Source organism: Aethalodelphis obliquidens, unplaced genomic scaffold, assembly GCF_003676395.1.
Source record: "Aethalodelphis obliquidens isolate GAN/ISIS:26980383/991018 unplaced genomic scaffold, ASM367639v1 scaffold43, whole genome shotgun sequence".
NCBI lineage: Eukaryota > Metazoa > Chordata > Mammalia > Artiodactyla > Delphinidae > Aethalodelphis > Aethalodelphis obliquidens.
Genome location: NW_020837987.1, coordinates 8,868,726 through 8,895,816, shown reverse-complemented (window position 1 = coordinate 8,895,816; position 27,091 = coordinate 8,868,726). Strand labels below are relative to the sequence as shown.

Genomic DNA, 27,091 nt, shown 5'->3' with positions numbered 1-27,091 from the left:
GGCTCTAGGCGTGCGGGCTTCAGTAGTTGTGGCATGAGGTCTCGGTAGTTGTGGCTCGCAGGCTCTAGAGCACAGGCTCAGTAGTCGTGGCGCATGGGCTTAGTTGCTCCATGGCATGTGAGATCTTCCTGGACCAGGGCTCAAACCCGTGTCCCCTGCATTGGCAGGCGGATTCTTAACCACTGCGCCACCAGGGAAGCCCCTTCATTCCCTTTTATAGCCAAACAATATTCCATTGTATGAATATACCACATTTTCTTTATCCGTATGTCTGTTGATGGACATCTAAGGTATTTCTGCCTTTTGGCTGTTGTGAATAGTGCTGCTATGAACATTTGTATACAAGGATTTGAGTACTTGTTTTCAGTTTTGGGGGGGTATACACCTAGGAGTGGAATTGCCGGGACGTATATATCTATTAGATTATTTATAATCTATTATATATAGTTAGATAATGTGGGTAAGAAATGTATAAAACCTGGGTCATACATTCTGTATGTGTAATGTACAGTGTATTCTGTATTTAACTTTTTGAGGAAGCGCCAAGCTTCCACAGGGTTGCACCACTTTACATTCCCACCAGCAGTGCACAGGGTTTCCATTTCTCCACATCCTCACCCACACCTGTTCTTTTTCTTTTAGTTTTTTTGTTTTTTTTTAAATAAAAGCCATCCTGGTGGGTATTAAGTGGTATCTCGTTTTGATTTGCATTTCCCTAATGACTGATGATGTTGAGCATCTTTTTATATGCTTGTTGGCCATTTGTATATCTTTGGTGAGATGTCTGTTTAAGTCCTTCACCCTTTTTTTTCTTTTAAGATTTGGATAAATTATTTTTATTTTTATGCCTATTCATATCTTGTTGTATTGATTATGTTATGTATGTATTTTAAGATTTTAACTCTTCAAAAGTGTCAATACTGATTTTTGGCATATAGTTCATAGTTTTATACAATCAAGTCTATCAAGTTTTTTTGCTCTTTAATTTTTTTTTTTTACATCTTTATTGGAGTATAACCATTTTACAATGTTGTGTTAATTTCTGCTCTAAAACAAAGTGAATCAGCTATATGTATACATATATCCCCATATCCCCTCCCTCTTGCGTCTCCCTCTCACCCTCCCTATCCCACCCCTCTAGGTGGACACAAAGCACTGAGCTGATCTCCCTGTGCTATGCGGCTGCTTCCTACTAGCTATCTATTTTACATTTCGTAGTGTATATGTGTCAATGCTACTCTCTCACTTCATCCCAGCTTACCCTTCCCCCCACTTCACCCATTTTTTAATCAGACTGTGTTTTTATTGCTTAGTTGTAAGAGTTCTTTATATATTCTGGATACTAGACTCTTATCAGGTATATGATTTGCAAATATTTTCACCCATTCTGTTTGGTTGTCTTTTTATTTTCTTGATAGCATCCTTTGCACAAAAGTTTTTTATTTCAGTGAGTCCACTTGATCTATTTTTTCCTTTGTTGTCATATCTAAGAATCTGTTGCCAAGTCCAGTGCCACGAAGATTTACCCCAGTGTAGTTTTCTAAGAGTTTTATAGTTTTAGCTCTTATATTTAGGTAGATCCACTTTGAGTTAATTTTTTTATATGGTATAGGGTTCCAACTCTGTTCTTTTGCATATGGGTATCCAGTTGTCCCAGCATCATTTGTTGAAGAGACTGGTCTTCCCCCCTGGAATGGTCTTGGTATTGTTGTTGAAAATCAGTTGCCCATAAGTATGTAGGTTTATTTTTTGACTCACAGTTCTACTCCATTGGTCTATATGTTTATCTTTATACCACACTGATTTGATTATTGTAGCTTTGTAGTAAGTTTTGAAATCAGGAAGTATGAGTCCTTTTACTTTGTTCTTCTTCTTTTTTTTTTTTTTTTTTTGTGATACGTAGGCCTCTCACTGTTGTGGCCTCTCCCGTTGCGGAGCACAGGCTCCAGATGCACAGGCTCAGTGGCCATGGCTCACGGGCCCAGCCACTCCGCGGCACGCGGGATCCTCCCAGACTGGGGAACGAACCCGCGTCCCCTGCATTGGCAGGCGGACTCCCAACCACTGCGCCACCAGGGAAGCCTTGTTCTTCTTTTTCAACATTGCTTTGGCTGTTTGGAACCCCTTGCCACATGAATTTGAATTCCATGTAAATTTGAGGGTTGACTCTTCCTCAACAGCAAAAAAGGCTATTGGAATTTTGACAGGGAATGTGTTGAATCTGTAGATGGCTTTGGATGGTATTGTAATCTTAATATCAGGTCTTCCAATCCATGAACACAGGATCTTTGAATTTATTTAGGTCTTTAATTTCTTTCAGCAGTGTTTGTAGTTTTTAGTGTATAAATCTTTGCCTCCTTGTGCTGTTGTAAATGGAATTGTTTTCTTAATTTCCTTTTTGGATTATTCATTGCTGGTGTATAGAAACAGTTTGTTTCTGTGTGTTGCTTTGGCTGAATTTGTTAGCTCTAGTAATTGTTTTGTGGATTATTTGTGATTTTCTGTATATAAGATCATGTTATCTGCAAATGAGATACCTTTACTTATTCATTTTCAAGTTGGATACTTTTTATCTTTTTCTTTTTCTCTGGTTAGAACTTCCATTACAGTGTTTCATAGCAGTGGTGAAAGTGGACATCTTTGTCTTGTTCCTGATCTTAGGGGAAAGTTTTCATCGTTTCATCATTGAGTATGTTGTTAACTTGTGGGTTTTTCACAGATGTCCTTTATCCTGTGGAAGAAATTCCCTTCTCTTCCTAGCTTACTGAGTATTTTTATCATGAAAGAGCGTTGGATTTTGTCAGATGCCTTTTCTGTGTCAATCTGGATGACCTTGTGTTTTTTACCCTTCATGATATATACTGCATTGATTGATTTTCATGTATTTGAACCACCCTGGCAGTCCTGGGGTAAAACCCACTTGGTCATGGTATATAGTCCTTTTATTGTGCTGTTGAATTTGGGGTTTTGCTAGTTTCTGAACCTTACATACATGGAATCATTTAGTATCTACATTTGAAAGAATTTAACAAGTTAAAACCTATAAGATACTTAGGACAGTGCTTGGCAGGCACAAAGTACCGCTGTATAGTACTATCTGATCATCATCATTAATTAATGGATATCCTCCTAAGAGGAAACAAAGACATAGAGAAGTGAGGTGACTTACTGGAGCGCACCCTGCCGTGCTGCCTCTCCATGTGCTATGTGAGTGAGGCGCCTGGCACACTCTTTGCTTGCCCAGTGGACTGATGATAAAGAGTATTTATTGATGTATTGGTGTGCTGGGCCCTAGCTAGGCTGGGTGCTTTATGTTTGCTTTACATTTGAAATCTCTTTTTTTTTTTTTAGCAACTTGAGATATAATTCACATACCATACGATTCAGCCATTTAAAGTGTACAGTCCAGTGGCTTTTAGGGTATTTAGAGTTGTGTGTCCATCACCACAGTCGATTTCAGAACATTCTCACTATCCTGAAAAGGACTCCCCCTTGGCCATCACCCTCCAATCTCCCCCCAGACTCGCCCCCTCCTCAGCCATAGGCAACCACTGATCAACTTTTCAGATCTGTAAGTTTCCCTATTCTGGACATTTTACGTAAATGAAATCATATAATTTGTGATCCTTCGTGACAGGCTTCTTTCACTTAGCATAAGGTATGATTCATCAACCTTGTAGCATGTATTAATACTTCATTTCCTTTTTTTTTTTTTTCTTTTGGCCGCATTGCACGACATGAGGGATCTTAGTTCCCCAATCAGGGATCGAACCCGTGCTCCCTGCACTGGAAGTACGGAGTGCTAACCACTGGACCAACAGGGAATTCCCAATATTTCATTTTTTTTATGACTAATATTAATATTCCATCATACGGATATGTCATGTTTTGTTTATCCATTCATTAGTTGATGAACTTTTGAGTTTCCACTCTTTGTTTTTTTTAAGATTTATTATTTGTTTATTTAATTTATTATTTTTGGCTGCATCGGGTCTTAGCTGCAACTGCAGCACACCGGGTCTTCGTTGAGGCATGTGGGATCTTTCGTTGAGGCATGTGGGATCTTTTGTTGCAGCACATGGGCTCTTGCGATGCGGTGCTGGGCTTCTCTCTAGTTGCGGCGTGCGGGTTTTCTCTTCTCTAGTTGTGGTGCATGGGCTCCAGGGCGCGTGGGCTCTGTAGTTTGCGACACGCAGGCTCTCTAGTTGAGACGCTCGAGCTCAGTAGTTGTGGCATGTGGGCTTAGTTGCCCCGCGGCATGTGGGATCTTAGTTCCCCAACCAGGGATCGAGCCCGCGTCCCCTGCATTATAAGGTGGATTCTTTACCACTGGACCACCAGGCAAGTCCCTCCACCCTTTACTATAATGAATAATGTTGCTGTGGACATTTATGTTTTTTGTGTGGATATATGTTTCACCATCTTATTTTAGTCCTTAGCAGCCCTCTGAGGAGTGGGTCCTTCTAGTGTGCACCTGTGTGTATGTGTGTACAGGGTGCCTGGATATTCATGGTTAGAAAAAATGGAAGGGGTCAAGGAGCATTTGGAGGGCACAGCAACAGTTATACCCCGCCTGGCACAGTGTTTTGACATTTGATCCACCTGCACAGCTGTACTGGTGAATACCCGCCCATGGGATTTGGCCTTACAGGGCCACAGGGCATGTGTGTTTGGAAGCCTGGGCCTCCCCTGGGACTGGGCCACGCGCTGGCAAGGATGGCTCACTGCTGGACACATGCTGAGGCAGCTGGTGCCCTGAGGCGCTGCAGCAGGCGCCTTCCTGCCAGGCATGACCTCTGGATCACTGGGCCCAGCCCAGTGCCCAGCCTGCACTAGCAGGGGCCACCTCGAGGGTTTCTCCAGGAGAAGCACCCTCCTGCCCACCCTCTTGTCCATCCTCCTCCCAGTGTGGTGCCCCTTGTGAGGCACTGCCACACTGGGCTGGCTGCCCTGACCTCTCTCCCTCCCGCCCTGCCTTCGTACAGGTGAATACATCAAGACCTGGCGGCCCCGGTACTTCCTGCTGAAGAGCGACGGCTCCTTCATTGGATATAAGGAGCGGCCCGAGGCCCCCGACCAGACCCTGCCCCCCTTAAACAACTTCTCTGTTGCAGGTGCGTCTCAGGGGCTCAGAGAACGGCTGGCAGGTGTTGGGGACACGTGGGGCTTGATCATTCTTGGGCTGTGGGCCTGTCTGGGGCCTCTTTGCCCTCAGATCTATTTCGCACCCTTTCCCTGCTCCACCGCTGTGTTACTGGGCCTGGGGGGTGTATTGGTCAGCAGTGGAGAGCGGGAAGCAGAGAGAAGCTGGGGCATTTTCCGGCCTTCTATCCCCTCTGTGGTACCCGAAGTGGTGCCTTCCTGCCAGACACTGATCAGTGAAAGCTTGGCCGGTGCAAAGGCCTTGCCTGGGCCTCACAGAGCCTGCCCTCAGCCCGCTGCCACCTTCCTTCCCCGCTGACCTGATTGGTCACCACATCCTTGTCCCACCTCCTTAGAACAGTTCAAAGATGCTCACCTCCACCGCCACCTCGTAGCCCAGACCACTGTCCCCTCCCCACCAGCTCCCTGCTCTAGCCTCTTCCCCAGCCTCGCCTCTCGAGGCCACCCCACCTGGTCGCTCTGCAATCCAGCCCCCACGCCCCTCTCTGTCCTGCTTAAAGCCTTGTCCTGGTGGCTTTCCTGTGTGCTCGTGACCCCCACGTGGCTGTCCGCAGCCCTGGCTTCCCTCCTGAACTCTCCCCACCTGCGCCAAGGAGCTTCCTGCATGTTTCTCCCTGGGATGCCCACCGTGGGATACCCAACGTGTCCCAAACTGGCCTTTGGGTCTCCTCTCCGTCCCCAACCTTCTGCTCCCCATCTCCTTTTCTGGGAGGGCCCTGTTGCCCCCTCATCCTCAGGCCAGAGGCCAGGGTGTCATCCCAGATGCCTCTCTGTACCTCCTCTGGCCCATCTACCTGTCTTTCCCTCCCCTCCCCTGCCGCACTCCGGTGTAGCCCCAGCCTCCTGGGCTCCCGGCCTCCATTCTCTCTCGCCCTCTGCACGGCAGCCAGAGGGATCCGTCTAAATCTGTTCATGTCCCTTCCCTATTTAAAGCCTTCCATGGCTGCCTGCTGCCCTCAAGACAAAGTCCAGATTCCTCGCCATGCCCCCGAGCCCCGCAGGCTGGCCTCTGCCCACCTCTCCAGCCTGTCTCTCACTTCTCCCTGCCTCACACGGAATTTGCTCTTCCCTAAGTAAGCTGGGCCCTCTCTCACCTCTAGGCTTCTGTACACGACGCACCCTTCTGCCTTCAGAGCTCAGTGCAGAGATGCCCCTTCCTCAGGGAAAGCCTCCTGAGCCCCTGGGCTGGGTTGGCTGCCTCTTAGGCTCCCCACCCTGGTCACAGCCCCGACCACTGAGCCATCACTGGAAGGGCTGTCTCCCTTCCACATACGCACACTGGGCCTTGAGCCCTGCTTGAGCCAGGGCTGTCTCGGTCACTAAAGTGTCATGGGGCTGGCACACAGGAGGTGGCTTGGGGAATGTGGGGTGCAGACTGGCAGGGCTGTCCCTTTACCCTCCCTGCTCACATCCCTCTTCTGCAGAATGCCAGCTGATGAAGACCGAGAGACCGCGGCCCAACACCTTCGTCATACGCTGCCTGCAGTGGACCACAGTCATCGAGAGGACCTTCCATGTAGACTCCCCGGATGAGAGGCAAGTCTGGGCCTCCGTGTGGCAGCCCTTTGAGAGCGGCCAGGCTCTGTGTGAGGAGAAGGGGTGCAGATGGATAGATTGCCCTGAGCCCCTCCTTAGGAGTTTCCCATCTCAGCCCTTTTGCCAGCTGGGACGTGCAGGGCTTCTCAGCCCACAGACTCCCGTCCACACCGCCCCGTGTCCTCAGACTGGGGGCTGCATTGGAATCGCGGGGGGGGGCTTGTTAACAGTGAGGCGCTCTGGGCCACTTCGGGGCCTCTGATTGTCTAGAGATCTGCAGAGGGTCAGGGAGCTGCATTTTTAATGAGCATCTCCATTAATTTCGAGGCAGGTGGTCTAGAAACTCAGTTCTTTAAAAGATCAATTTAATAATCAGAAGAGATACAGATTCACCTAGTTGAGAAATCAAACAGCAGAAGGAGGTGTCTAGTGAAAGCTTCGCTCTCACTGCAGCCCCGTAACACCCCACCATCCCTGACCCGCAAGTTAACCGCTGTTCTTACGTATCCTGCAAGAGCTTCCTCACCGTGAACGCAGACAAGCTCACTCAGATAGGACTCCGGTGCCCTGCTCCCCTTGTTTTTTCTTTTTACACAAAAGGTGGCATTGTACCCAAACTGTTCTGAACTTGCTTTTTATTTAATGTATGTTGGGGACTCTCTCTACTTCAGTATATATAGAGTTGCTGCTGCTGCATTTTTTTTTTAACAGCTGCACGTCTGTGTCCCCGAGTTTGTTTAGCAGTTCTTTATTCATGGTGACTGGGGTTGCTTCAGCCTTTGGGGCTCAGTAGAATAATGAGATAATTATAATTAGATAAGCAATAATTAGATAAGCAGTACCTTGTGTTTATCTTGTTTGACATACTTATAGTTAAATCTGTAAGATGAATTCTTAGATGTGGGATTGCTGGGTCACAGGGGAATATGCATTTGTAATTTTGAGAAATGCTTCTTTTAGGCCGTGTCTAAGAGTGTCCTCACAGCCTTGTGTTTTCAAACGCTTGGATTTTTACCAAACGTTTGGTGAGTTTGAGTGTCCTTTCGTGTTCAGGGGCCATGTGAGTTTCCCTTTCTGAACTGTCTGTTCATATCCTTTGTCTGTTTTTCTTTTGGGTACTTGGTCTTTTGCTTATTCATTTCTGAAAGCTCTTTATAAGAGAGCTTAGATCTTTGTAATGAGTGGCAAATATTTTTCCCTCACTTTGTCCCTTTGGCTTCACTTTGAGAAATATTCCTTTAGCTTGTCTGTGGGGTGAGGATTCAGCTCATCCTCTGGAGAAACCTACAACAGTGCCGTCCAAGAGGAGTCTCTGCCATGATAAAAATGTTCAACAGCTGTGGCGTCCAAGAGGGTAGCCACTACTCACATGTGCCTGTTGAGCATTTGAAATGTGATATGTGGCTAATGAGACTGAAAATGGAATTTTGTATTTTATTTAATTATCTTAAATTTTTAAATAGCCCCATATGGCTAGTGGACAGTGCATTTCTAGAGCATACACAAAACAGTATCATAAGACATATTACTGTAATCTATACTGTAATTGTCATTGCAAAGCTTCCCAAGATTAAAAATATACCTGCCCCACCATGGGGAACAGGGTGACCATCGCAGGCCCGCTGAGGTGTTAGTCAGATGAAAACTGGGCACAGAAACATGGACTGCCAGTAAAAGCAAATTGAGACCGGCAGGTGCATAGGGTCTAGGTGTTGGGCTGAGTTTTGAGGAATGGGTAGGAGTTGGCCATGGAGATAGGAAGAAGAAGGTGGCTTCAGGAAAAGGGACCAGCATGTGAAAAGGCCTGGAGGCGAGGCAGCTTGTCATTCCAGGGACAAGAGGGTTAAGCATCACTAAAGAATCAAGGGCCAGGGGTCTTGGAAGAGGGGAAGTGGAGGCCTTGAAGCTGGCAAGCTCAGCTGGCGCCTGGACTCCAGATGGAGGTCCCCACAGGGCTTGGCAAGCAGTGAATCGATTGGGGTTTGTCACAGGGTTGCTAAAAGATTCAGGGGGATGATAAACAGGAAGCCCTTGACTCAGCAGTACCTGGCACACACTTCGCAAGCCTGGAGAAGGAGCAGTGGGGAGCTGGCAAAACGTTTTAGTAGGCGAGAGACCTGCTGCAGTTTCCATTATAGGAAGATACCATGCTCTCTGGCGTGGGGAAGAATCCCTTTACTAAGACTGTGCGGGAAGTGTGAAGCTGTGCCCCCAGCTTCCTCCTTCTCTTCGTACCTGCCACTGCCACTAGAAAGAAATCTGATAGGATTGCTCTGAGACCAAACCCCAGATTGCTGACCTTAACCCCAGGGAAGGTGTGAGCCAGAAACCCAGAAGAGGGAGGCTGCTCTGCTCGTGGCTGTCCTCACTGCCCTGCGCAGGCCTGAGCCTGGGGAGGGGTGGGGGCAGGATGAGGACCGTCAGGGGCCACGCTGGTGACCGGTGGCTGCCTGGATGCTGCAGCGGCCTGCTCACTTCCTCCCCCAGTCGGCTCTCCCCCAGGGCACCTAGAGCGATTCCCCTACTCCCTGCCCTAACTTGTTGTTTCAGGTGGACAGAACAGTTGAAAGAACAGTATCGTAAATGAGCAGCTAGATACCCTGCACCTAGGTTCAGCAATTCAGCATCTGCCATGTTTGCCTCATCTGGCTGTGTTGCTTTTTTTTTTTCCGGTACGGGCCTCTCACTGTTGTGGCCTCTCCCGTTGCGGAGCACAGGCTCCGGACGCGCAGGCTCAGCGGCCATGGCTCACGGGCCCAGCCGCTCTGCGGCATGTGGGATCTTCCCGGACCGGGGCACAAACCCGTGTCCCCTGCATCGGCAGGTGGACTCTCAACCACTGCGCCACCTAGGAAGCCCCCCGGCTGTGTTTTATGCTGTATCTTGAACTTCTGTTCGTACTTTGTGACACGTTTCTCCTTAATACATCAGCAGGCATCTCCTAAGAATAAGGACTTTCTTCTACAGAATCCTGGTGCCCTTATCATGCCTGAGATGATCATTGATAATATGTATTTACTAACATCCTCTCTAGATCTGTGCCGTAGTTGAATTTCCCCAGTTGTCCTCAAAATGTTGTTTTTCAGACCAAGATTTGAAAAACCAAGGTACATGTTGTCTCTGGCCTATTTTAATCTAGTTCAGCCTTTGTCTTTCTTCCCCAACCATGACATTAATTTTTTTTTTGACAAGCCAGACTAGTTGTCTTGTAGGATGTCGCATACTCTGGATGTGTCTTATTTTTGCTTTTTGGCACTGTTTTCTTTGTTCCTCCGTGCCTGTATTTCCTGTAAACCAGAAATAAGGTCTGAAGCAAGGTTGGCAAACTATTGCCTGGCCTCCTTTTTTTTTTTTTTTTTAAATTAATTAATTTATTTTTGGCTGCATTGGGTCTTTGTTGCTGCGCGCGGGCTTCCTCCACTTGTGGTGAGTGGGGGCTACTCTTCGTTGCAGTGTGCTGGCTTCTCATTGCTGTGGCTTCTCTTGTTGTGGAGCATGGGCTCTAGGCGCACGGGCTTCAGTAGTTGTAGCACGTGGGCTCAGGAGTTGTGGCTTGCAGGCTTTAGAGCGCAGGCTCGGTAGTTGTGGCACACGGGCTTAGTTGCTCCACGGCATGTGGAATCTTCTCGGACCAGGGCTCGAACCCATGTCCCCTGCATTGGCAGGCAGATTCTTAACCACTGTGCCACCAGGGAAGTCCCTAGCCTCCTATTTTTATAAATAAAGTTTTATTGGAACATAACACACCCGTTTATTTACCAATTATCTATGACTGCTTTTGCTGTCCTGTGGCAGAATTGAGTAGTGACCAAGCTGTGACAGGGACTGTGTGATCTGCAAGACCTAAAATATTTATTATTTGGCCCTTTCCAGGAGAAGTTTGCAGACCCTTGGTCTTGGCAGGTACGCTTAATAGTGCATCACATTAGTGTGATCTTTTTAATGTAAATCTTACATTGTAATTTCTCTGTTTAGGACTCTTAGTGGCTTTTAGTTCCACTTGGAGTAAACTCCAAAGTTGATGCTCTACTCTACAAAGTCCTACGTGATCTGGACTCCTCTCCAGAATCATTTCCTACCACCAGTTCCCTCAACTTCAGCCACCCTGGTCTCCATGGTGTTGCTTAAACATGCCAAGCACACTTCCTACCTCAGGACCTTCGCACTTGTTGTTTTCTTTGCTTAGAATCCTCTTTCCCCAGATATCATTACAGTTCTCTTTCTAACTTTGTGAGGTCTCTGCTCAAATGCCACCTTCTCAGAGTGTCCTGCTCTGCCTTCCATGACTGTTACCTTTACCCTGCTTTATTTTTCTTCATAGCACCTACCCTACCTGGTGTGACATTTTCTTTTTTTCTTCTTGTTTTTTCGGCCATGCAGTACAGCTTGCGGGATCCTAGTTCCCCAACCAGGGATCGAGCCCGTGCCCTGCAGGGGCCTGCAGTAGAAGCGCAGAGTCCTAACCACTGGACCACCAGGGAATTCCTGACATTTCCTATTTATTTATTTGTGCCGGGAATATAACTAGGTGTTCAGTAAATGTTTGTTGAATGAATAAAAGAATAATTAGGACGAATGCTCTGTTGAGCCAGACCTTACTCTGAGGTCTTTACATGTATTAACTCATTTATCCTCACAACATTTCTGGGAGGGAGTTCCTCACCTGCTAAAGAGGCATAGTGATGGTGAAGCTGAGGCACAGAGAGTTACAGAGTAAAAGAAAGAAGATTTGAAGGGCCTGGGTTTTCCCTACCAGGCAGGGCTGGACCTGGGTCAGCCAAGTCAGCCCATCTGAGAGTGTCTGAACAGAGGGAGACCCCAGATGCCCTCCAGCTGTGAACACCCCTCTGGTTCAGAGGAGGGCCCTTGTTAGGGAGAGAGGTCCCCATCTGCCATTAGACCAGCAGTCAGCTGTTATTTCTGAGGCTGTGACGAGGACAGGCCTGTGCACTAAGGACAGCTCGGCCACCTCCAGTTCACCGAGCTTCCCTCCAGGGTGCAGTTTGTTCCGCTCAGCAGGGTAGCCCAGGGCTGGAGCCCAGGGTCTGGAGTCAGACCAGCCACCGTGCCACTTTCGCAGTGGGGCTCAGTTCCCTGGCTGTCGTGAGGGACGAGGAGGACATGGATGTGGACGCGCTTGGCTTGGGCGCCCCATGGAATCGCACTTGTTGGTGCCTTTTTTCTCCTCCGTCTCCTGTGCCACTGGCTCCTTTTGCCTCGGTACTACCATAGCCCCTCTCGCTTCCTGTCTCGACTCCCAGTCCGTACCCCACACGGCAGCTGCCTACTTAAAGCCGAAATGAGATCCTGTCACCCCCCTGATAAACCCTTCCAGGACTTCCTGTGATGTTAAGGATCAAGACATAAATCCCTCCCACAGTGGCTGGTGGAGCCGGGTGTGGCCTGTCCTCCCTCCTACCCTCATCCCTTCCATTCCTCTCTCTCTGTTGGCTCCACACATGCTGGCACCTGCTGTGCCTTCCACAGACACCCCAGGCTCCCTCCTCGGGCCCTTGGCCACGCTGGTCACTCTGCCTGTATTCTTTTCCCTCTTGGCACTTCGAAGGCCTACCTCCTTCCCTCCGTTTCATTTATTTCACAGCTAAGTCCCTGGTCTTGGCACTGGGGATGTCCCACGTTCCAGGGGTGTCTTCCAGATCCCGGCTTACGTGCCACCTCCTCAGAGCGGCCTTCTCTGACCACCCTCTGAGAAGGGGCTTCCTCTCCAGCCCCTGCCTTTGAGCCATGACATACTTGTCTTCTCCCTTAGGCCTGGAGCTCCAGTGGGGCTTGTTCCCTGCTGCACCCTCAGCACCCAGAACAAGGCCTGGCACGTAGAAGACACTCGGGAGGGATTTGCAGGCTGGCTGGGTGAATTCTCTGTGCCTGGCACTGTCCTGAGCGCTTTGTATCGTGTGCGCCCTCCCACGACCCTCTGGTCCCCGCTCCACGTGTCAGCCCATTGAGGCCCCGGAAGGTCAAGTGGCCTGCCCGGTGTTGCCTCCGGGAAGGGGCAGGACTCCCGACAGGCGGCTTTTCCTTTGCCCGCTTCTGGGCTCCTCGGCACAGTGGCCCTTATTCCCTGAGCCTTCCCGCGAGTTTGCCCTGCTTGCTCCTCCGGGGCCAGGTGGGCCTGGTCTGGGAGGAAGCTGCCGCTCATCAGGGCGGGCAGCGTGACCTCCGCAGGTGACTCCATCTCCACGCGCCTCAGTTTTCTCATCAGAAGCACGGCCCCTCCCCCTCCAGCCCTCTTGAGGAGCACGGAATGCGGTGGTGTGCGTTATTTTTCTCTGCGTGTCCCTGGGGGCAGGAGGCTCTTTCCCCTGGGGGCTCTCCTCTGAGGGTTGGAAGGCACGTCAGCCCCGGCCCTGGGGAGGAGCTCCCCTCTGCCCCAGACACCATGTTGCAAACCCTTGGGGAGTATCCTGGACGGAGGCCCGTGCTTTCTCTGTGCAATTCTGAGTGCTGCAACCTTGCCACCTCGGTCCAGTTGGAACAGGATCGGGGGCTTGTCGGGCAGCGGGAGAGTTACCCCCGACCAGCCTCCTGCATCTCCGTGGGTTCTGGCTCCAGATGGGCTGGGTCCAGTTCTCACCAGCGTCTTTAGCCCCGTCCTTGAGTCAAGCACTTTCTCTGGGTGCAGGCTTTGCACACAGCAGCTCACTAGCGTCTCAGTGCCCCCAGTGTACCAAGGAGGGGGCGAGCTGGGAGCCCTGGGCTTGCCCAGGTGGCAGAGTTGCTGTTTGAGCCCCAGCTCTGAGCACCAGCTCTGCTGCCCAGAGAGGCCCCACAGAGCTGCCTCCCGTGCTCCCTCCTGTGGTGTGGAAGCTCCAATCTCTCGTTCATTCAGGCTCCTGTTGATGGACTGCGTTCTCCCTTACAAACAAGATGATAGCACATATCTTGGTCTGCAAGTTGCTTTTTTTATGTGACAGTCCCTCGAGATCTGTATATGTGAGGTATATACGTATTTTTTTCTTTTTAGTATATTCAGCACGTCTTAGGAGATCGGTGATTTTTTTTTTTTTCAGTCCACAGTCATATACCCAAAGTCAACATTTTAAAATTTCTAAGAGGACAGTTATGATCGGATAAAGCCTATCACGGGATATGCTCCCCCTACCCCTATTTTTTTGAAAAACAGGAATATTAACGTAGGGATAGGGATTTGTACTGTTATTTGTTCCAAAGAGGGCATGAGTAAAACGCGTTGAGAAATGCCAACCTGAGGCAGTGGGTCAAGGAGGGAAGAGGCTCGCGCTGCTCTGCCTGGGTGTGCGCTGGGCTTGGGGCCACTGGGGGTTTGGGTTGCCAGTCACTCCCCAGATGCTTACCGAGTACCCGCCGGGGTGCTGGCTCCCACCATGTATGAACAGACCAAATCCGTGGCCTCGTGCGGGGGTGTGGACACATGTGGCTTACGGGACCCTCAGGCTCTGCTCAGGCCTGGGGAGGGCTGGTGGGCCAGCACCTGATATTGGTGCTCATGGTACACACGCATCTGTCTTAGGAAGCGTGATCTCATGTGAGGGAGGCCACTTGGACAGGCAGAGCTTCTGGGCGTGAGCTGGGACCCGTCGGCTGGGCGGCTGCTTTGCTCAGCGAGGCACGGAGCTCAGCCAGAACTGATCCCGTGGCTTTTATAGACCTAAGCAAAATCCATGGGGGCGTCAACAAGTATTGGGCTCAGCCACCTAAAGTTGTGTGGTGGGTCCCAGATGGTGGGGAGGTGTGGACAGTTTAGTATCGTTCAGCTTCATATTTTTTTCTTTTTGGTGTGTGGTCTTTTTGCTCCTAGATGCGTTTTCCCTCTCTACAGAAAGAACTTTTGCAAGTATCAAAAGAAAATTCTTTCCCAGCAAGTTCTAAATCATGAGTGACAGAACTAGTGTATTGTTCTTAAACCCGTCTGCCTTCTGCTGGGACCTGCTTCCGTGTCCACCACCTTCTCTCCCCGGTCCCTGCCCCACCAGGATGGTCCCTGACCTGTCCTCCCAGCAGACAGGCACCTCCAAGGAGTCATGTCGGTCACCTCTTGCTTTGTAAGATCTGCAGCTTTTTTGGCTAATGAATGCCTCCTTCTGCTCTTGATTCTCTTTTGCAGAACACTGGTCACTTGCACACGTGAGCTTGTCATTCGTTCTGAGGGGCTCAGAAGAGCACTGTCTCTCATTCAGGGTTCAGGGTGGCGGCTTATTTTTAGGGGGCTGTGAAGAAAGGCAATCTCCCCTCTAGTCACGTAATTGCTGCCTGACTTCAAGTGGCCCTCAGGTCAGGCCCCTTCTGGGACACAGATGGTCTCTGTCCTTATCCTGCTATTGCCCTCTCCCACCCACCACAGCCAGAGGGTCTGTCAAATTTCAGTCTGGTCCCTCCAGCTCCACTAGGTCAGACACATCTCAACAAAATGCCCGAAGGTGTTTGGCCATTTGCTCGTCCATCGTGGGGCATATGGGGCTCGGCCTTTCCTGCCCCGAGGCACAGGCGCCCCAGGACTCTTAGCTCCCTGGATGTGTCCCCACACAGGGAGGAGTGGATGCAGGCCATCCAGATGGTTGCCAACAGCCTCAAGCAGCGGGGCCCAGGTGAGGATCCCATGGACTACAAGTGTGGCTCCCCCAGCGACTCTTCTGCAGCCGAGGAGATGGAAGTGGCAGTTAGCAAGGCGCGGGCCAAGGTGGTAAGTGCTGGGAAGGCCGGTGGCCAGCGGTTGGGGCCTGCCAGTCTGTGAGCACCCCTCTCCCTCTCAGCCCTGGCCCTGCCGCCCTTGATTTCCATACCGAGGGCACGGGCCCCGCCAGGACACTTCATGACTGCCCTGTAGACTGGGTGATTTCAGGTTGTAGATGCCCCGGTGCTGCTCTGGGCCCACAGGGTGAGGGGCAGCCTTATCCCGGGGGGTTGTGAAGACCCGTCTACCCCCACGTCAGAACCCTAGGCTCAGCCTCCCAGGGCCCCTTCCCGCGAGAGCCGAATGGTGGGAGAGCCTTGGTCTGAAGGCCACTTCAGAACAAACAGTTGCTGCCCGGAGCCTCCCTTCCTGCTCCTGCCTGAGCATTTTGGCAACAGTGTCCTTTGATTTTTCTCTTTTCTTTGTTAAAATTTCTTCCCATGGGCCACGTGCCAAACACTCTCTCCCCATCCTGGGCAGACCATGAATGACTTCGACTATCTCAAGCTCCTGGGCAAGGGCACCTTTGGCAAAGTCATCCTGGTGCGGGAGAAGGCCAGTGGCCGCTACTACGCCATGAAGATCTTGCGGAAGGAGGTTATCATCGCTAAGGTGGGCCCTCCCAGGGCTGCTGCGGGCTGGCCGCTGTGGGGGACACAGTTCGGAGCCTGACGGAGGTCAGGAGCACGCACTGGGCGGGCCGCTTCCCGGGTCTGCTGCTGTGTCCCCCAACCCGTGAGTCCTCAGAGAAGGAGAGCCTGAGGCCCAGAGAGTGGGGCCCTGCCTGCTGAGTCCCCCACCCTCTGGGCACCAGGAAGGAAGGTGGGGGGAGTGTGGCTGGGGCCTCACCCAGCAGGTGCTGTCAGGCCTGAAGGAAGCCCCTGTGGCGGCAGAGGGCCTGTGGGGAGGCCACAAGCGTGGGGCCTGGCTCAGGGTGTCTCAGGAGGAGGCTGGGCCAGGAATGGAGTTCTATTCCTTTTTTTCCTTATTTAAAGTTTTTAAAATAGGAAATTCCTAATGTACATAAAATTTTTTAAAGAAAAATAAATATAATGGACTCCCATTTAGCAGTCATCAGCGTCAACATTAACTAACGTTTGGCCAGTCTTGTTTCATTACCTCTGCCCTGCTCGTCTGTTGTTCTGGAGTACTCTAAGGCACGTCCTAGACGTCACAGATCTTCAGCCATACCTACTTAGATGTGTCTTTTTGACAGATGATGATTTTAAAGACTGTAATCACGGTACTGTGATCATATCCAACAGAATTAACAATCCCTGGTGTCATCGGTCCACGGCAGGGTTTCTCAGCCTCAGCACTGACATTTGGACCAGACCATTCTCTGCTGTGGGGCAGTCTTGTGCACTGTGGGACATGTAGCAGCACCCCTGGCCTCTACCAGGACACCCCTCCACCCCCGAGTTGTGATAGTCAAAAATGTTCTTGGACATTACTACCGATGTTATTACATTATCCCCTGGAGACAGACTTGCCCCTTGGAGAGCCAGTGTCTGGGCACTGCAGCTCTCTGGGCTACTGCCATGCACTCAGATACCACACTCAAGCCCATGTTAGAGTCCTGGGAGGGGAGGGCCTGTGACACTGCGCTGGGCCCGCCCCCTGAGTTTCTGATTCATGGGTCCGAGGAGGGGGCCCAATAATTTGCATTTTTCCAAGTTCCCAGGCGGCGCTGATGCTGCCAGTGTGGGGACCACACGTGGAGAACCACTGCTCACAGCCTAGCGTCCTGATTAGATCCAGGTCCTTCAAGAACATTTATAGGTGGTGATTCCTGTGGCCTGTGGCATCACCTTAGGGGTCTCAAAATGTCTGCTCGGCCCCCCCACCCCCACCCCAAGGATGTCAGAATTGGCCCGTGGATTCAGGTGGTGACAGCCTGATCCTCCCTTGTGAAGTCACCATCAGCTTCTCGCCTTATGGTTTTGAGAGCGAGCCACGGAGTGTGCTTGCCTGGGTGTGTGGTATTTCATCAGGGCTCGTGAATGGTAGCATTCTGCTCCTGCCGTTCTGTGTATTGACTAGGAATGGAATTGGATATCACCGAGATGTTGCTGTCCCATCTCTCAAGTTGGGCGGGGGGCGGTGTGTGTGGCTGACGTGGTGGGACCCTCCAGCCCCTCACCCAGCCTCTGTCTGCAGGATGAAGTCGCCCACACGGTCACCGAGAGCCGGGTCCTCCAGAACACCAGGCACCCGTTCCTCACTGTGAGTAGCACTCTTGTCCCAGGCAGGGCCTCGCCTGCCTGTGGGGCCTCCAGGCCGGCCCCCTAGGACAGAGCTCAGGGGAAGAGCCTGACCCCTGCCACTGTGAAGAACAAACTTGGTGTTGGCCGGATGGCTGGGGCACGGTGTTGTGGGCTCTCCGGGCAGCCTGAACCAAGACACCAGGGGTGGCAGCTTCTTCGTAGATGGTGCCTTTGGCCGATTGATGATACCAGGTTATAAGATGGCCCCAGGAGAGCATGGCTGCTGTCTTTATGGGTTAGAGGCACTTTGTCCGGCTGGTCGGAGTGGGAACGTTATTTTTTTATGTTTTGAGAGGTAATCCTAGGAGCAGATGTATTATTATTGTGCTGCCTATCAGCTTAGGCTGAGCAGACAAGACACCTCTGTGGCTACAGTCTCCATCAAGGCCAGCAGCCATCAGTTGAATGGACCAGGTTGAAGATGGCTTACGGGTTGTTCTCTAGCTCACTTGCTGGCCAGGAGTCCTACTGAGCCAAAGCACTTGTTCAGATGAAATCTTACCAGGTTCTTCAGCGTGGAAGGCAGGGAGCAGTAGAGTTGTTGTGAGCAGGGGGTCACCTAGGGGTTCTCCTAGGAACTCTCTGTAGGGCTCCTTAGAACGCAGTCTGAGAACTACTTGTTTGTTGGCAGATCGCTTGTCCAGCCTGCTTTGGGGGTTGGCTCCCACTGCCAACTCCCAGCCAGCAAACCGCGTGTGTGTGGTTGTGGGTGTGTGTGTAGGTTGACCCATTTGACTGTAACATGGGAGGAGGAGAGATGTGAAACAGCTCTGGTTGCTCAGAACATAGTTTCTCCCCTGGCTGTGCCTCTTGGAGGCCTAGTTGAAGGCAGAATACAGGATCGTTGAGCACAGTAACCCTTTCCCTGCTGTCAGGGCGTGAGCTCACTCATACGCCACAAAAGGTGAAGCTGAGACCTGAAACCTGGCTGCCTGATTCCCACGGCCTGAGCCAGGCCGGGGGGTGTATGTGCAGAACCAGCAGCGCCCCTGCCTCCCAGGGCCGAGCGGAGAGCCCTCCTTTTTCCCACCTCCTATCCCGGCCGCCTTCCTTCCCCACAGGCGCTGAAGTACGCCTTCCAGACCCACGACCGCCTGTGCTTCGTGATGGAGTACGCCAACGGTGGCGAGGTGAGCTGCGCTGCCCCCTGGCTGCCTTTCCGGGTGTGGGGGGCAGAGGGAGACTTGCTGGGTGTCATCTTGTTCCATCCGCCCCCCTCCCCTTGAGGCAGGCATCACCATTTCTGTCGTGCAGGAGGGAAAACAGGCTCAGAGCAGTTAAGTGACTTGTCCAAGTTCCCACAGCTAGTGAGTTGGTAGGCAGGATGCAAACTGCGGTCCAGAAAGCTGTGCGGAGGGCTGTGTGGGTGCTTGGCAAACAGCGCTACAAGGACGTTCTTAAAGGCGCGGAGAAAGCGTCTGCGGGTCAGGATCCCCCGTTCCTCTGCTGTCAGTGCGGCCTCCTGATGCGAGCGCTCAGCCACTTGCTGTCGCTCACCGTCACCCGCTCCTCGCCCCTCACACCCTTCTCTCCACGCAGGTGTCACTCACTGGCTTCATCTCTCCCATTTGGTCTCACAGCTTGTCACTTGCTCCTGAGTCGTGGTCCTCTGCTTGCTGGCTGTCGCTCCTCGTTCGCCTGCCCCCTCCTGCCACCCCCCTCACTCTCCACTCAGCGCCTGGTGTCTATCCTTTGCTCTTTATCCCTTGCTCCTTTTTTCTTTCTCTTTTCTTTTTTTTGGCTCACGTGAGTTCTTCTCTACTCACCGCCCCTCACTTGGGCTTTCTTGCCGTCACTTGCCGGTTCGTGGGGCAGGTGTCACCTCATCAGTGGGCTGGGTGCCGGGGCCACACACGGTCCCCTCCTCCCCTCCTCTGGGCCGGGGTCTCACCTCCCCTGCCTCCTCTGCTGGCAGCTGTTCTTCCACCTGTCCCGGGAACGCGTCTTCACGGAGGAGCGGGCCCGCTTTTATGGTGCGGAGATCGTCTCAGCCCTGGAGTACCTGCACTCGCGGGACGTGGTGTACCGTGACATCAAGGTGAGCGTGCCGTCGCCTCCTGGCTGGGCAGGCCGTGCACAGGCCTTCTGCCCGTCTGCTGAGCTTCCCCTTCCATGGAGGGTCTGTCTGTCTTGTCCTTCTCAGAGCTGAGCCTCCCACCCAGGCCCAAGGTGGGTGGTTCCACAGCAGGTGGCCCTGCGTGGGCCCTTCCAGGCTTCCTGCTGTGCAGCCAGAGGGTGTCAGTTGGTCCAAGCGCTTTAGGAGATGGCCCGGCTGAGCCCACCAACGCCAGACACACGTGTCCCCTGTGAGACAGTCATTCTGCCCTAGGAGCATGCGCGGGAACAGGTGCCTGTGTCTGTCTCAATGTGGACGCACACGCTCCTGGCGGCACTGTGTACACTGACCCCAAACTGGAAGCAACCCAAGTGTCCGTTGTCGGAAAGTGGGTGAAAGACATGAAGGTGTATCCACACAGTGGAAGTCTGCACAGCAGTTCAAGAGGACCAACTACAGCCACACATGATAGCCTGGGCGGGTCTCACGGGCTGAGGCTGAGGGGAAAGCCAGGACAGATGAGGGGAGTCTGCGTCGTTTACAGTGTGTATATATAGAGGTGGAAAAAATGTTAAAAAGCAGAGAAGGAAAGTTCTTTCTGTGTTGGAGGAGGTAGTGGCTAATAACAGGGAAGGGGCACGTAGGGCTCCTAAGGGGCAGGTGGTGGTCTTTATTGACCTGGTGGAGGTTACACAGAGGCCCACTAAAGTGCCCATTTGTGTTAAGTTTAGGAAAAAAGAGGAGAAAGAAAGACAATGTTCCTTACGTCCAAAGTGTGACAGCCGCAGCCCGCAGTGGGGGAAGCAGTTTGGGCAGGACCTGGCTCCTGTCTCTCCCTGCCCCGCTTTTTACCAGCTCCCTGGGGGCAGGGGGCGCTGGGGAGGTGTCGGGTCTGGCCTCCCCCTGAGCCTCGGAGGGCCTAACCCTCTGCTGGGGTGTGACCTCTGGTCCCCCCTGGAGCCCCTGGCACAGCTGCCACTACCCCAGGCCACAGCCTCCTCCAGGGAAGGGCAGGGGTGTGTGGGGTTTCAGGGGTGGCAGGAAACCCTGAGGTACGTTGTGTCCCTGACTCACTGGCTTTTCCTACAGCTGGAAAACCTCATGCTGGACAAAGATGGCCACATCAAGATCACTGACTTCGGCCTGTGCAAAGAGGGCGTCAGTGACGGGGCCACCATGAAAACCTTCTGTGGGACCCCTGAATACCTGGCGCCCGAGGTGTCTGGGGCTGGAGGGCCCAGGGGCGTGTGAGGCCAAGGGAGGAGGGGGCCCTCAGCCCTGTGTGTTTCCCCCGCCCAGACCCTCTGAGGGCAGGGCTCCAATTCCTTAGGTGGCCCTCCCAGCCCCGGGCAGGGCCGTGTCCCCCTCGGGCCCCTCTCAGCGCCTTGGCCCCGGGGGATGTGGGCCTGGCCCCTCATCGCCCCCCCTTGCTCAGGTGCTGGAGGACAACGACTACGGCCGGGCGGTGGACTGGTGGGGGCTGGGCGTGGTCATGTACGAGATGATGTGCGGCCGCCTGCCCTTCTACAACCAGGACCACGAGCGCCTCTTCGAGCTCATCCTCATGGAGGAGATCCGCTTCCCGCGCACGCTCAGCCCTGAGGCCAAGTCCCTGCTTGCTGGGCTGCTTAAGAAGGACCCCAAGCAGAGGTGAGGGCTGGCGTCTGCCCTGCCCAGCCCAGTGTCACCTGCTGCCACTTCCCTCGGCCTGGAGGGGGCAGCGCCCACAGGTGCACTCGCCCGTGGGGTGCTTGATGTGTGTTGATCGTCCCCACAGCTGGCACTTAGGGAGCGCTCCCTTGCCTAGGCCTGTGCTTAGCCCTCTGGCCTCCCTGCTTTGTTTCATGGCGACACTGAGGAACAGGGTGGCCCTGTACCCAGCCTAGGGTGGCAGAGCCAGGATGTGAAGCGGCCGTCTGCCAAGCCCACCCTCTCAGCTCGCAGGATGTGACCCTGGGCACAGGAGCTCCCTCCCTGAGCCTCAGATTCCTCCTCTGTGAGGTGGTGGTCTGTGGCGGGACAGAATCATTAAAGGTTGTTCAGGGCCTGCACCGAAAGCCCGTCTCCCAGGCCCTGGCTGCCCCGGGAGGCGGGTGCTGATGGCCGTCTCTGCCCAGGCTCGGCGGGGGGCCCAGTGATGCCACGGAGGTCATGGAGCACAGGTTCTTCCTCAGTATCAACTGGCAGGATGTGGTGCAGAAGAAGGTGAGCCCACTGCCTGCCTGCTCCCTGCGGGAGCCCGGCCGCTCCTGGGGGACCTTGGCTGGGGCCTCCGCTTCTCAGGGACCTGAGCCTGGACTCGTCTCCTCCACAGCTCCTGCCACCCTTCAAACCTCAGGTCACATCTGAGGTTGACACAAGGTACTTTGACGACGAGTTCACCGCCCAGTCCATCACAATCACACCCCCGGACCGCTGTGAGTATCTGAGGCCCCCTCTCCCCGTGGGCCTGGCTGGGCGGTGGAGGGGTGGGGTCTGCTCTTGGCCCAGTTCTCCAGGAGGAAGCTCACAGGTCCCCCTCCGTGTCTGGGCATTTTACCCTGCAGTATGTTCGCCAGGGCTTTCGCCGTTGGCCCACCGGTGGACCTGGTGAGGGTCACCAGGAGCCACTGGCTGCAGCACTCGGGGGAGAGGTCTGGGCAGGAGACACTTGAGGAGTCATCAGTGCCCATAGTTGTCTCCCAAGTTGCTCAGGTCTTTGGGGCTGGATGGGTTCAGTGATTCTGTAGCTGTTTGAGTTCTTACTCTCACCTGCCCGGTGCTGGAGACACAGCCGTGACGAGACAGCCCTGGGTCCTGCCCTCAGGGAGCTCAGAGTCCACGTGGGGTGACAGCCCAGAGTGATCAGGCCTGTGGTATTAGAAGTACAGGGTCTGGAGAAGCTCAGAGGAAATGCCTGACTTGGCCTGTGAGTCATGGAGGGCTTCCTGGAGAAGGAGACATGGCAGCTGAGACTTGCTCTTGGCAGAAGGAGTGGCATACAGGACTCCCAGAAATGGGAGCATTGCAGAGGTCAGAATAGATGGGGGATGGGCGAGGGCATCAGGGCCAGAGCAGGAGGATATCGGGGGCCACTGGAGGAGTACGGATGTGTTGCACGGGGAGCCATGGAAGGGTCTTGGGCAGAGGAGGGAAGGGTTGCATCAGGGCTTTAGCAAGTACCCCCGCCTCGGCTGCATGTGGAGGGGAGGATTGCTGGGGGTAGGAGTGGCGCCCAGGGCAGGGGCTGGGCCATAGAAGTCTGGGCTGGACCCCGGTGTGGCCTGGGGCAGAGGAGCTGGGGGGAGCTCGGGAGGCTGAGTGAGCAGGCGGTGGGGCCTGTGGGCCAGGGCTCTGGCCCGGGGTGGAGCTGTGGCTGAGAGGAAGCCCCTGAGCCTCGGTCCGGTGGTCCCCGCTCTCGTTCTTGGGGATAGCGCGCCAGCTGGGGGTTGCACTGTGGTCTGGCTGCAGCCCTTCCTGGGGCTGGGTGGGGTGCCCGGGCCCCCTGCAGACCGCTTCTCCCCAATCCACCTCCACCGACCCCTGCAGATGACAGCCTGGGCTTACTCGAACTGGACCAGCGGACCCACTTCCCCCAGTTCTCCTATTCGGCCAGCATCCGAGAGTGAGCAGAGTGAGCTGCCTGCCGCCGCTGCCACTGCCACAGGACGCACGCGCGGCTGCCGTCACCACCGGGTTGGGGGGGGGCTTTTTTTTTAAACTTTTTATTTTGCCTTCTTTGTTTGTGTCCCCATCCCTCACCTTCTGACCCCCATTTCCAGTTTTTTCTTCAGCCCTCTGCCAAACTCACCTCAGTGGTCCTAGTGGCCCTGCCTACAGGATCCTATCCTGCCCTCACCTTTGTGCCCAGACCAGGATTTGGGAGACTCTCCACTGCCTGCCCCAGGACCAGGCCTTTGGGCGGTTGGAGAGATGCCGGTTTTTAATCAACATAAAGCCCCAGTGAGGGGCGAAGCATGGAGCCGTGGGGCCCACCTGAATTTCTGGCTGGGGCACCCACGGGCAGCCCTGCCTCTGGGTTGCTGCTTCTGTCAGAGGCTGCCTTGTGGTGGGCCACCCGGTGGACAGCGCCCTGGTGCTGCCTTCCCTGCCCTGTCGTTAGGCGCGGAGTGGCCTGGCGTGGGGCAATCCAGCCTCCTTCTCCCATGGGGGCGGAAAAGCAATAATGTCCAGGGATCGGGGGTGCGGGAGTAGGCGAGGGCCTTTGGAAGCCGCATGCAGGATTGGGGGTTCAGGACTCCCTCGTGAGGAGGGGGCCTGCTCTACCCCGTGGGGAACCGGGAGGGGGCCCAGGGGATGGGCGCTGCCTCCTGGCCCTGTCTTCCCCTATCCCCTAAGCTGCTCTTCTGACCCTGGGGATGAGGCAGGAGGAGCATCTGGGGGCTGGTTTCCCCACCCACCAGCCCTGTTCCTTACCTCCTGCTGGAGCCCGGGCCTGGCCCCGCCCCTTCTGAGGATGGGGGCCGGGATCTCCCCCTTCTCTCTGCCTGGGGCGGAGGGGCGCCAGCCTCGGCTGTTACACATCTCGCACCGAGACAGTATTGGGCCCGGTGGACTTGGGTCGAAGAGTGGGTGGGGCTGGGTGTCTGGTACGAACCGAGGTAGGGGCCTCTGAGAAGGGAGGCTCCGGGCCACCTCACTCCTTCCCCCTCTCCGGGCCCCGCGTTCTGCAGCCTTAAGGTGAACGTGTCAGTGCTGTGGGCACTCAACGTGCGTGCCTCAGGCTGTGTGTGTCTGTGGGCGTGCCTGTGCATCTGGGGTGCAGATGCACGTGGGGTGTGTGTGTGTGCATGTGTGTTGGGTATGTGTGTGCGAGGGCAAGCGAGTCCCGGCCTCGAGTGTGCGTGCTGTGTGTGGGCTCGGGCCCCGCCCCCGGCTCAAGCATTTCAACCCGAGGGGGAGGGGTGCTAGCCTAGCAGGGGAGCCACACCTGAGGTCCACTTGTTGCCCTGTCCCCCCTGCCCCGTTCCCCCCAGCACCTCTGGGGTTTGGGATTTAGTTTCTGTGGTTTTGATCACCTCAGCCCACCTTCTGTAGGTAGGTCACAGAGAGACATTCTGGGGTGGGGTGGGGGGTTGGTTTGGGTGGGCGGGTTCTGACTTTTCCTGTCTGTGTGTGTATGTCCTTAACCTGACAGTTCTCCCTCCTCCCACCGGCCTGTCCGCATCCCTCGTGTTTGTACGGTACAAGCAATAAAGACACTCATTTCAGCCTGGGGCCCAACCCCCGGGCCTTTCCTTGCTTCCGGAGTCTGGCCCCGGGCAGCAGCTGCCTGCGGCTCCCGTCCTTCTGGCCCCAGGGCCTGGGAGCCACGAGGAGGGGGGGAGGTGTGCACAAGCTCAGGGTGGAGGGTGGAGGCCGCTGGGCGGAAGCTGCCCAAGAGTTTGGGGAAGGCGCCTGGGCGGGGGGTACAGAGGACAGAGACCATTGCAGTCCCTCGGAAGCTGCTTGGGAAAAAAGAGGTGGGGTGGAGAGTTGGGGGTGGAAGGGGTGCGTGGTGTCGCTGGGCCCTGGAGTGGGTGTGGGAGGGAGAGGACTCATTTCCTGTGGCCCTTGAGCCCTGGAAGGGGGCACTGCCTGCTCACCCCATCTTACCTGTGGCCCCCAATTCTGATACACAGCCCTTGGTGGATCAATGGGATGTGTGGTGGCGGTCGGCTGGGAGCACCTCAGGTTGGGTTACAGCCTTCACAGCTCTGGGACCCCTCTGGCACCTGTCCCTTTAATCCTGGAGTCACCATGCTTGAGTCACTCTTCTCAGACCCCAGGGCCAGGGCTGCCCGGCACAGGTGAATTTAACGTCAGATTTTGCCGGAAGGTGTAGGCCTTCACACACACGGAGGCTTTGAGATTGTAAATGGGGGTAGAGGAAAAGTCAGATGCTCCAACCAAGACTCAAGGCATTTGTTTTGTTTTCTAACTTCATATGGACTTTATTATGAATTGAGTTACAAAAGTATGTCCTGGTGGTCATATGATAAACGTCAGAGAGGCTTATGCAGAAAAGCCTTTTAAAAGCAACTATACTCCAATAAAAATTAATTGAAAAGAAGAGCCTTTTACTCTTCCCTCTTGTCCAGCCCCTGGAGGTGACCGGTGCTAGATTTTCTTGTCACGCCACACTGTCACTCAGACCTTCGTGTGGGTCCACCCCCGTATCTACCTCAGCCAGTTAGTGGTTGTCCTAACAGTCCACGGAGGCCTCCCACGGGTTCCTCAGCTGCTGCCCTCAGTTGAATGTATATCTGTAGCTGTAGTGGTGCTTCTGTTTTCGGTAGGAGAACTTTTCCCAAATAGGGAGTTTTAGAGGGGAGTGTTTTAACAAATTTTACCAATTAGGAAAATTAAATTTTGACTAGATCTGTCTTTTGTCATGTGCATTCAGACAGTTTCACAAGTTTTGTGAAAGGAGGAGGAAACTCAAAACCGCCCCCAGGCCTTGAGTGGGTCATTCTGGTCCTCATGTTACCCCTGTGCCAGTGGACACAGTGCTGTGAAAGGCTGTCCCTCTGTCTGCATAACTCTTTCCTCCCAGCTGAGGTCGTCGAGCTGCTGGGCTCTATACTGCTGCATCTTACCCCTCCCCCCCCCCCCCCGCCCCCATATGTACACTCCTGTAGGCTTGCTGGGTCATTGGTAGGAATGAGATCCTCCTCTCTGGGGGGGCTCCTCGTGGACACTTGTCATGCCTCCAGCCGCTTCACGAGCTTCCTCTGCTTTCTCGGCTTGGATGTGCCTCAGCCGACTCAGCTGCCCCCTGTCGACAAGAATTCCCTTGGCTCCCAGTTTGTTTGCGGCCACCAGCAGTGCTGTAATAAACCTTTGACAGTGTAACAATCCATCTTACCGCGCTTGTGCTTTTTAAGTTTTTGTGGCCTACATTCTAGAGTTGCTGTATTTTAATACATGCCAGATAGCTTTCCCCAAAAGTGTAGCGATTCACATATTTTTAACTTTAATGTTGAGATAATTGCAGACTCGTTGAAAACTTTGAAACTTTAAAAATAGTACCACAGTGATTCTAGGACTGGAGCAGAAAATGTACAAGATGAACCCGAACATCTTGTGCCCGAAAATAAGGACCTACTAGAACCAAACCATACCGTCACTGACGGGGCGTTGAAGGGACACAGGAGCCAATGGGAAAGAGCCCCCAGTGGCCACAGCTGAAAGCAATTTGAGCGACAATAAATAGCATAGTATTGGGTTATACCCAAGGGGTAAAATAAATGAGTCTGTGCTGATATAAATGACAAATGGTGAGAACAGACATATCTGTACAGAATTCCAGATAATACCTGTAAATAGTCTGCCTTCAAAGAGGGGAAACATGGCCCCCACTCCTTTGGTATGGACTGCAAAGTGACTTGCTTCCAAAGAGTACAGTATGGAAAGGGG

At 53.5% G+C, this 27,091-nt stretch overlaps 1 protein-coding gene across 2 annotated transcripts in view; it reads left to right on the top strand.

The window, feature by feature from the left end:
- The window catches only part of AKT2 (AKT serine/threonine kinase 2), a 49,654-nt gene extending 23,120 nt beyond the window's left edge, over positions 1 to 26,534 (top strand). For both annotated transcript variants that reach the window (XM_027079547.1, XM_027079548.1), the window contains 12 exons: positions 4,986 to 5,114; positions 6,588 to 6,699; positions 15,226 to 15,379; positions 15,851 to 15,982; positions 17,531 to 17,596; positions 18,699 to 18,767; positions 19,553 to 19,675; positions 20,783 to 20,911; positions 21,129 to 21,343; positions 21,811 to 21,898; positions 22,008 to 22,110; positions 23,222 to 26,534. In XM_027079547.1, the coding sequence (XP_026935348.1) occupies positions 4,986 to 5,114; positions 6,588 to 6,699; positions 15,226 to 15,379; positions 15,851 to 15,982; positions 17,531 to 17,596; positions 18,699 to 18,767; positions 19,553 to 19,675; positions 20,783 to 20,911; positions 21,129 to 21,343; positions 21,811 to 21,898; positions 22,008 to 22,110; positions 23,222 to 23,301 (1,400 nt within the window). In that variant the 3' untranslated portion in view covers positions 23,302 to 26,534. The remainder of the gene's footprint in view (positions 1 to 4,985; positions 5,115 to 6,587; positions 6,700 to 15,225; positions 15,380 to 15,850; positions 15,983 to 17,530; positions 17,597 to 18,698; positions 18,768 to 19,552; positions 19,676 to 20,782; positions 20,912 to 21,128; positions 21,344 to 21,810; positions 21,899 to 22,007; positions 22,111 to 23,221) is intronic.
- The last annotated feature ends 557 nt before the right edge of the window (positions 26,535 to 27,091 follow it).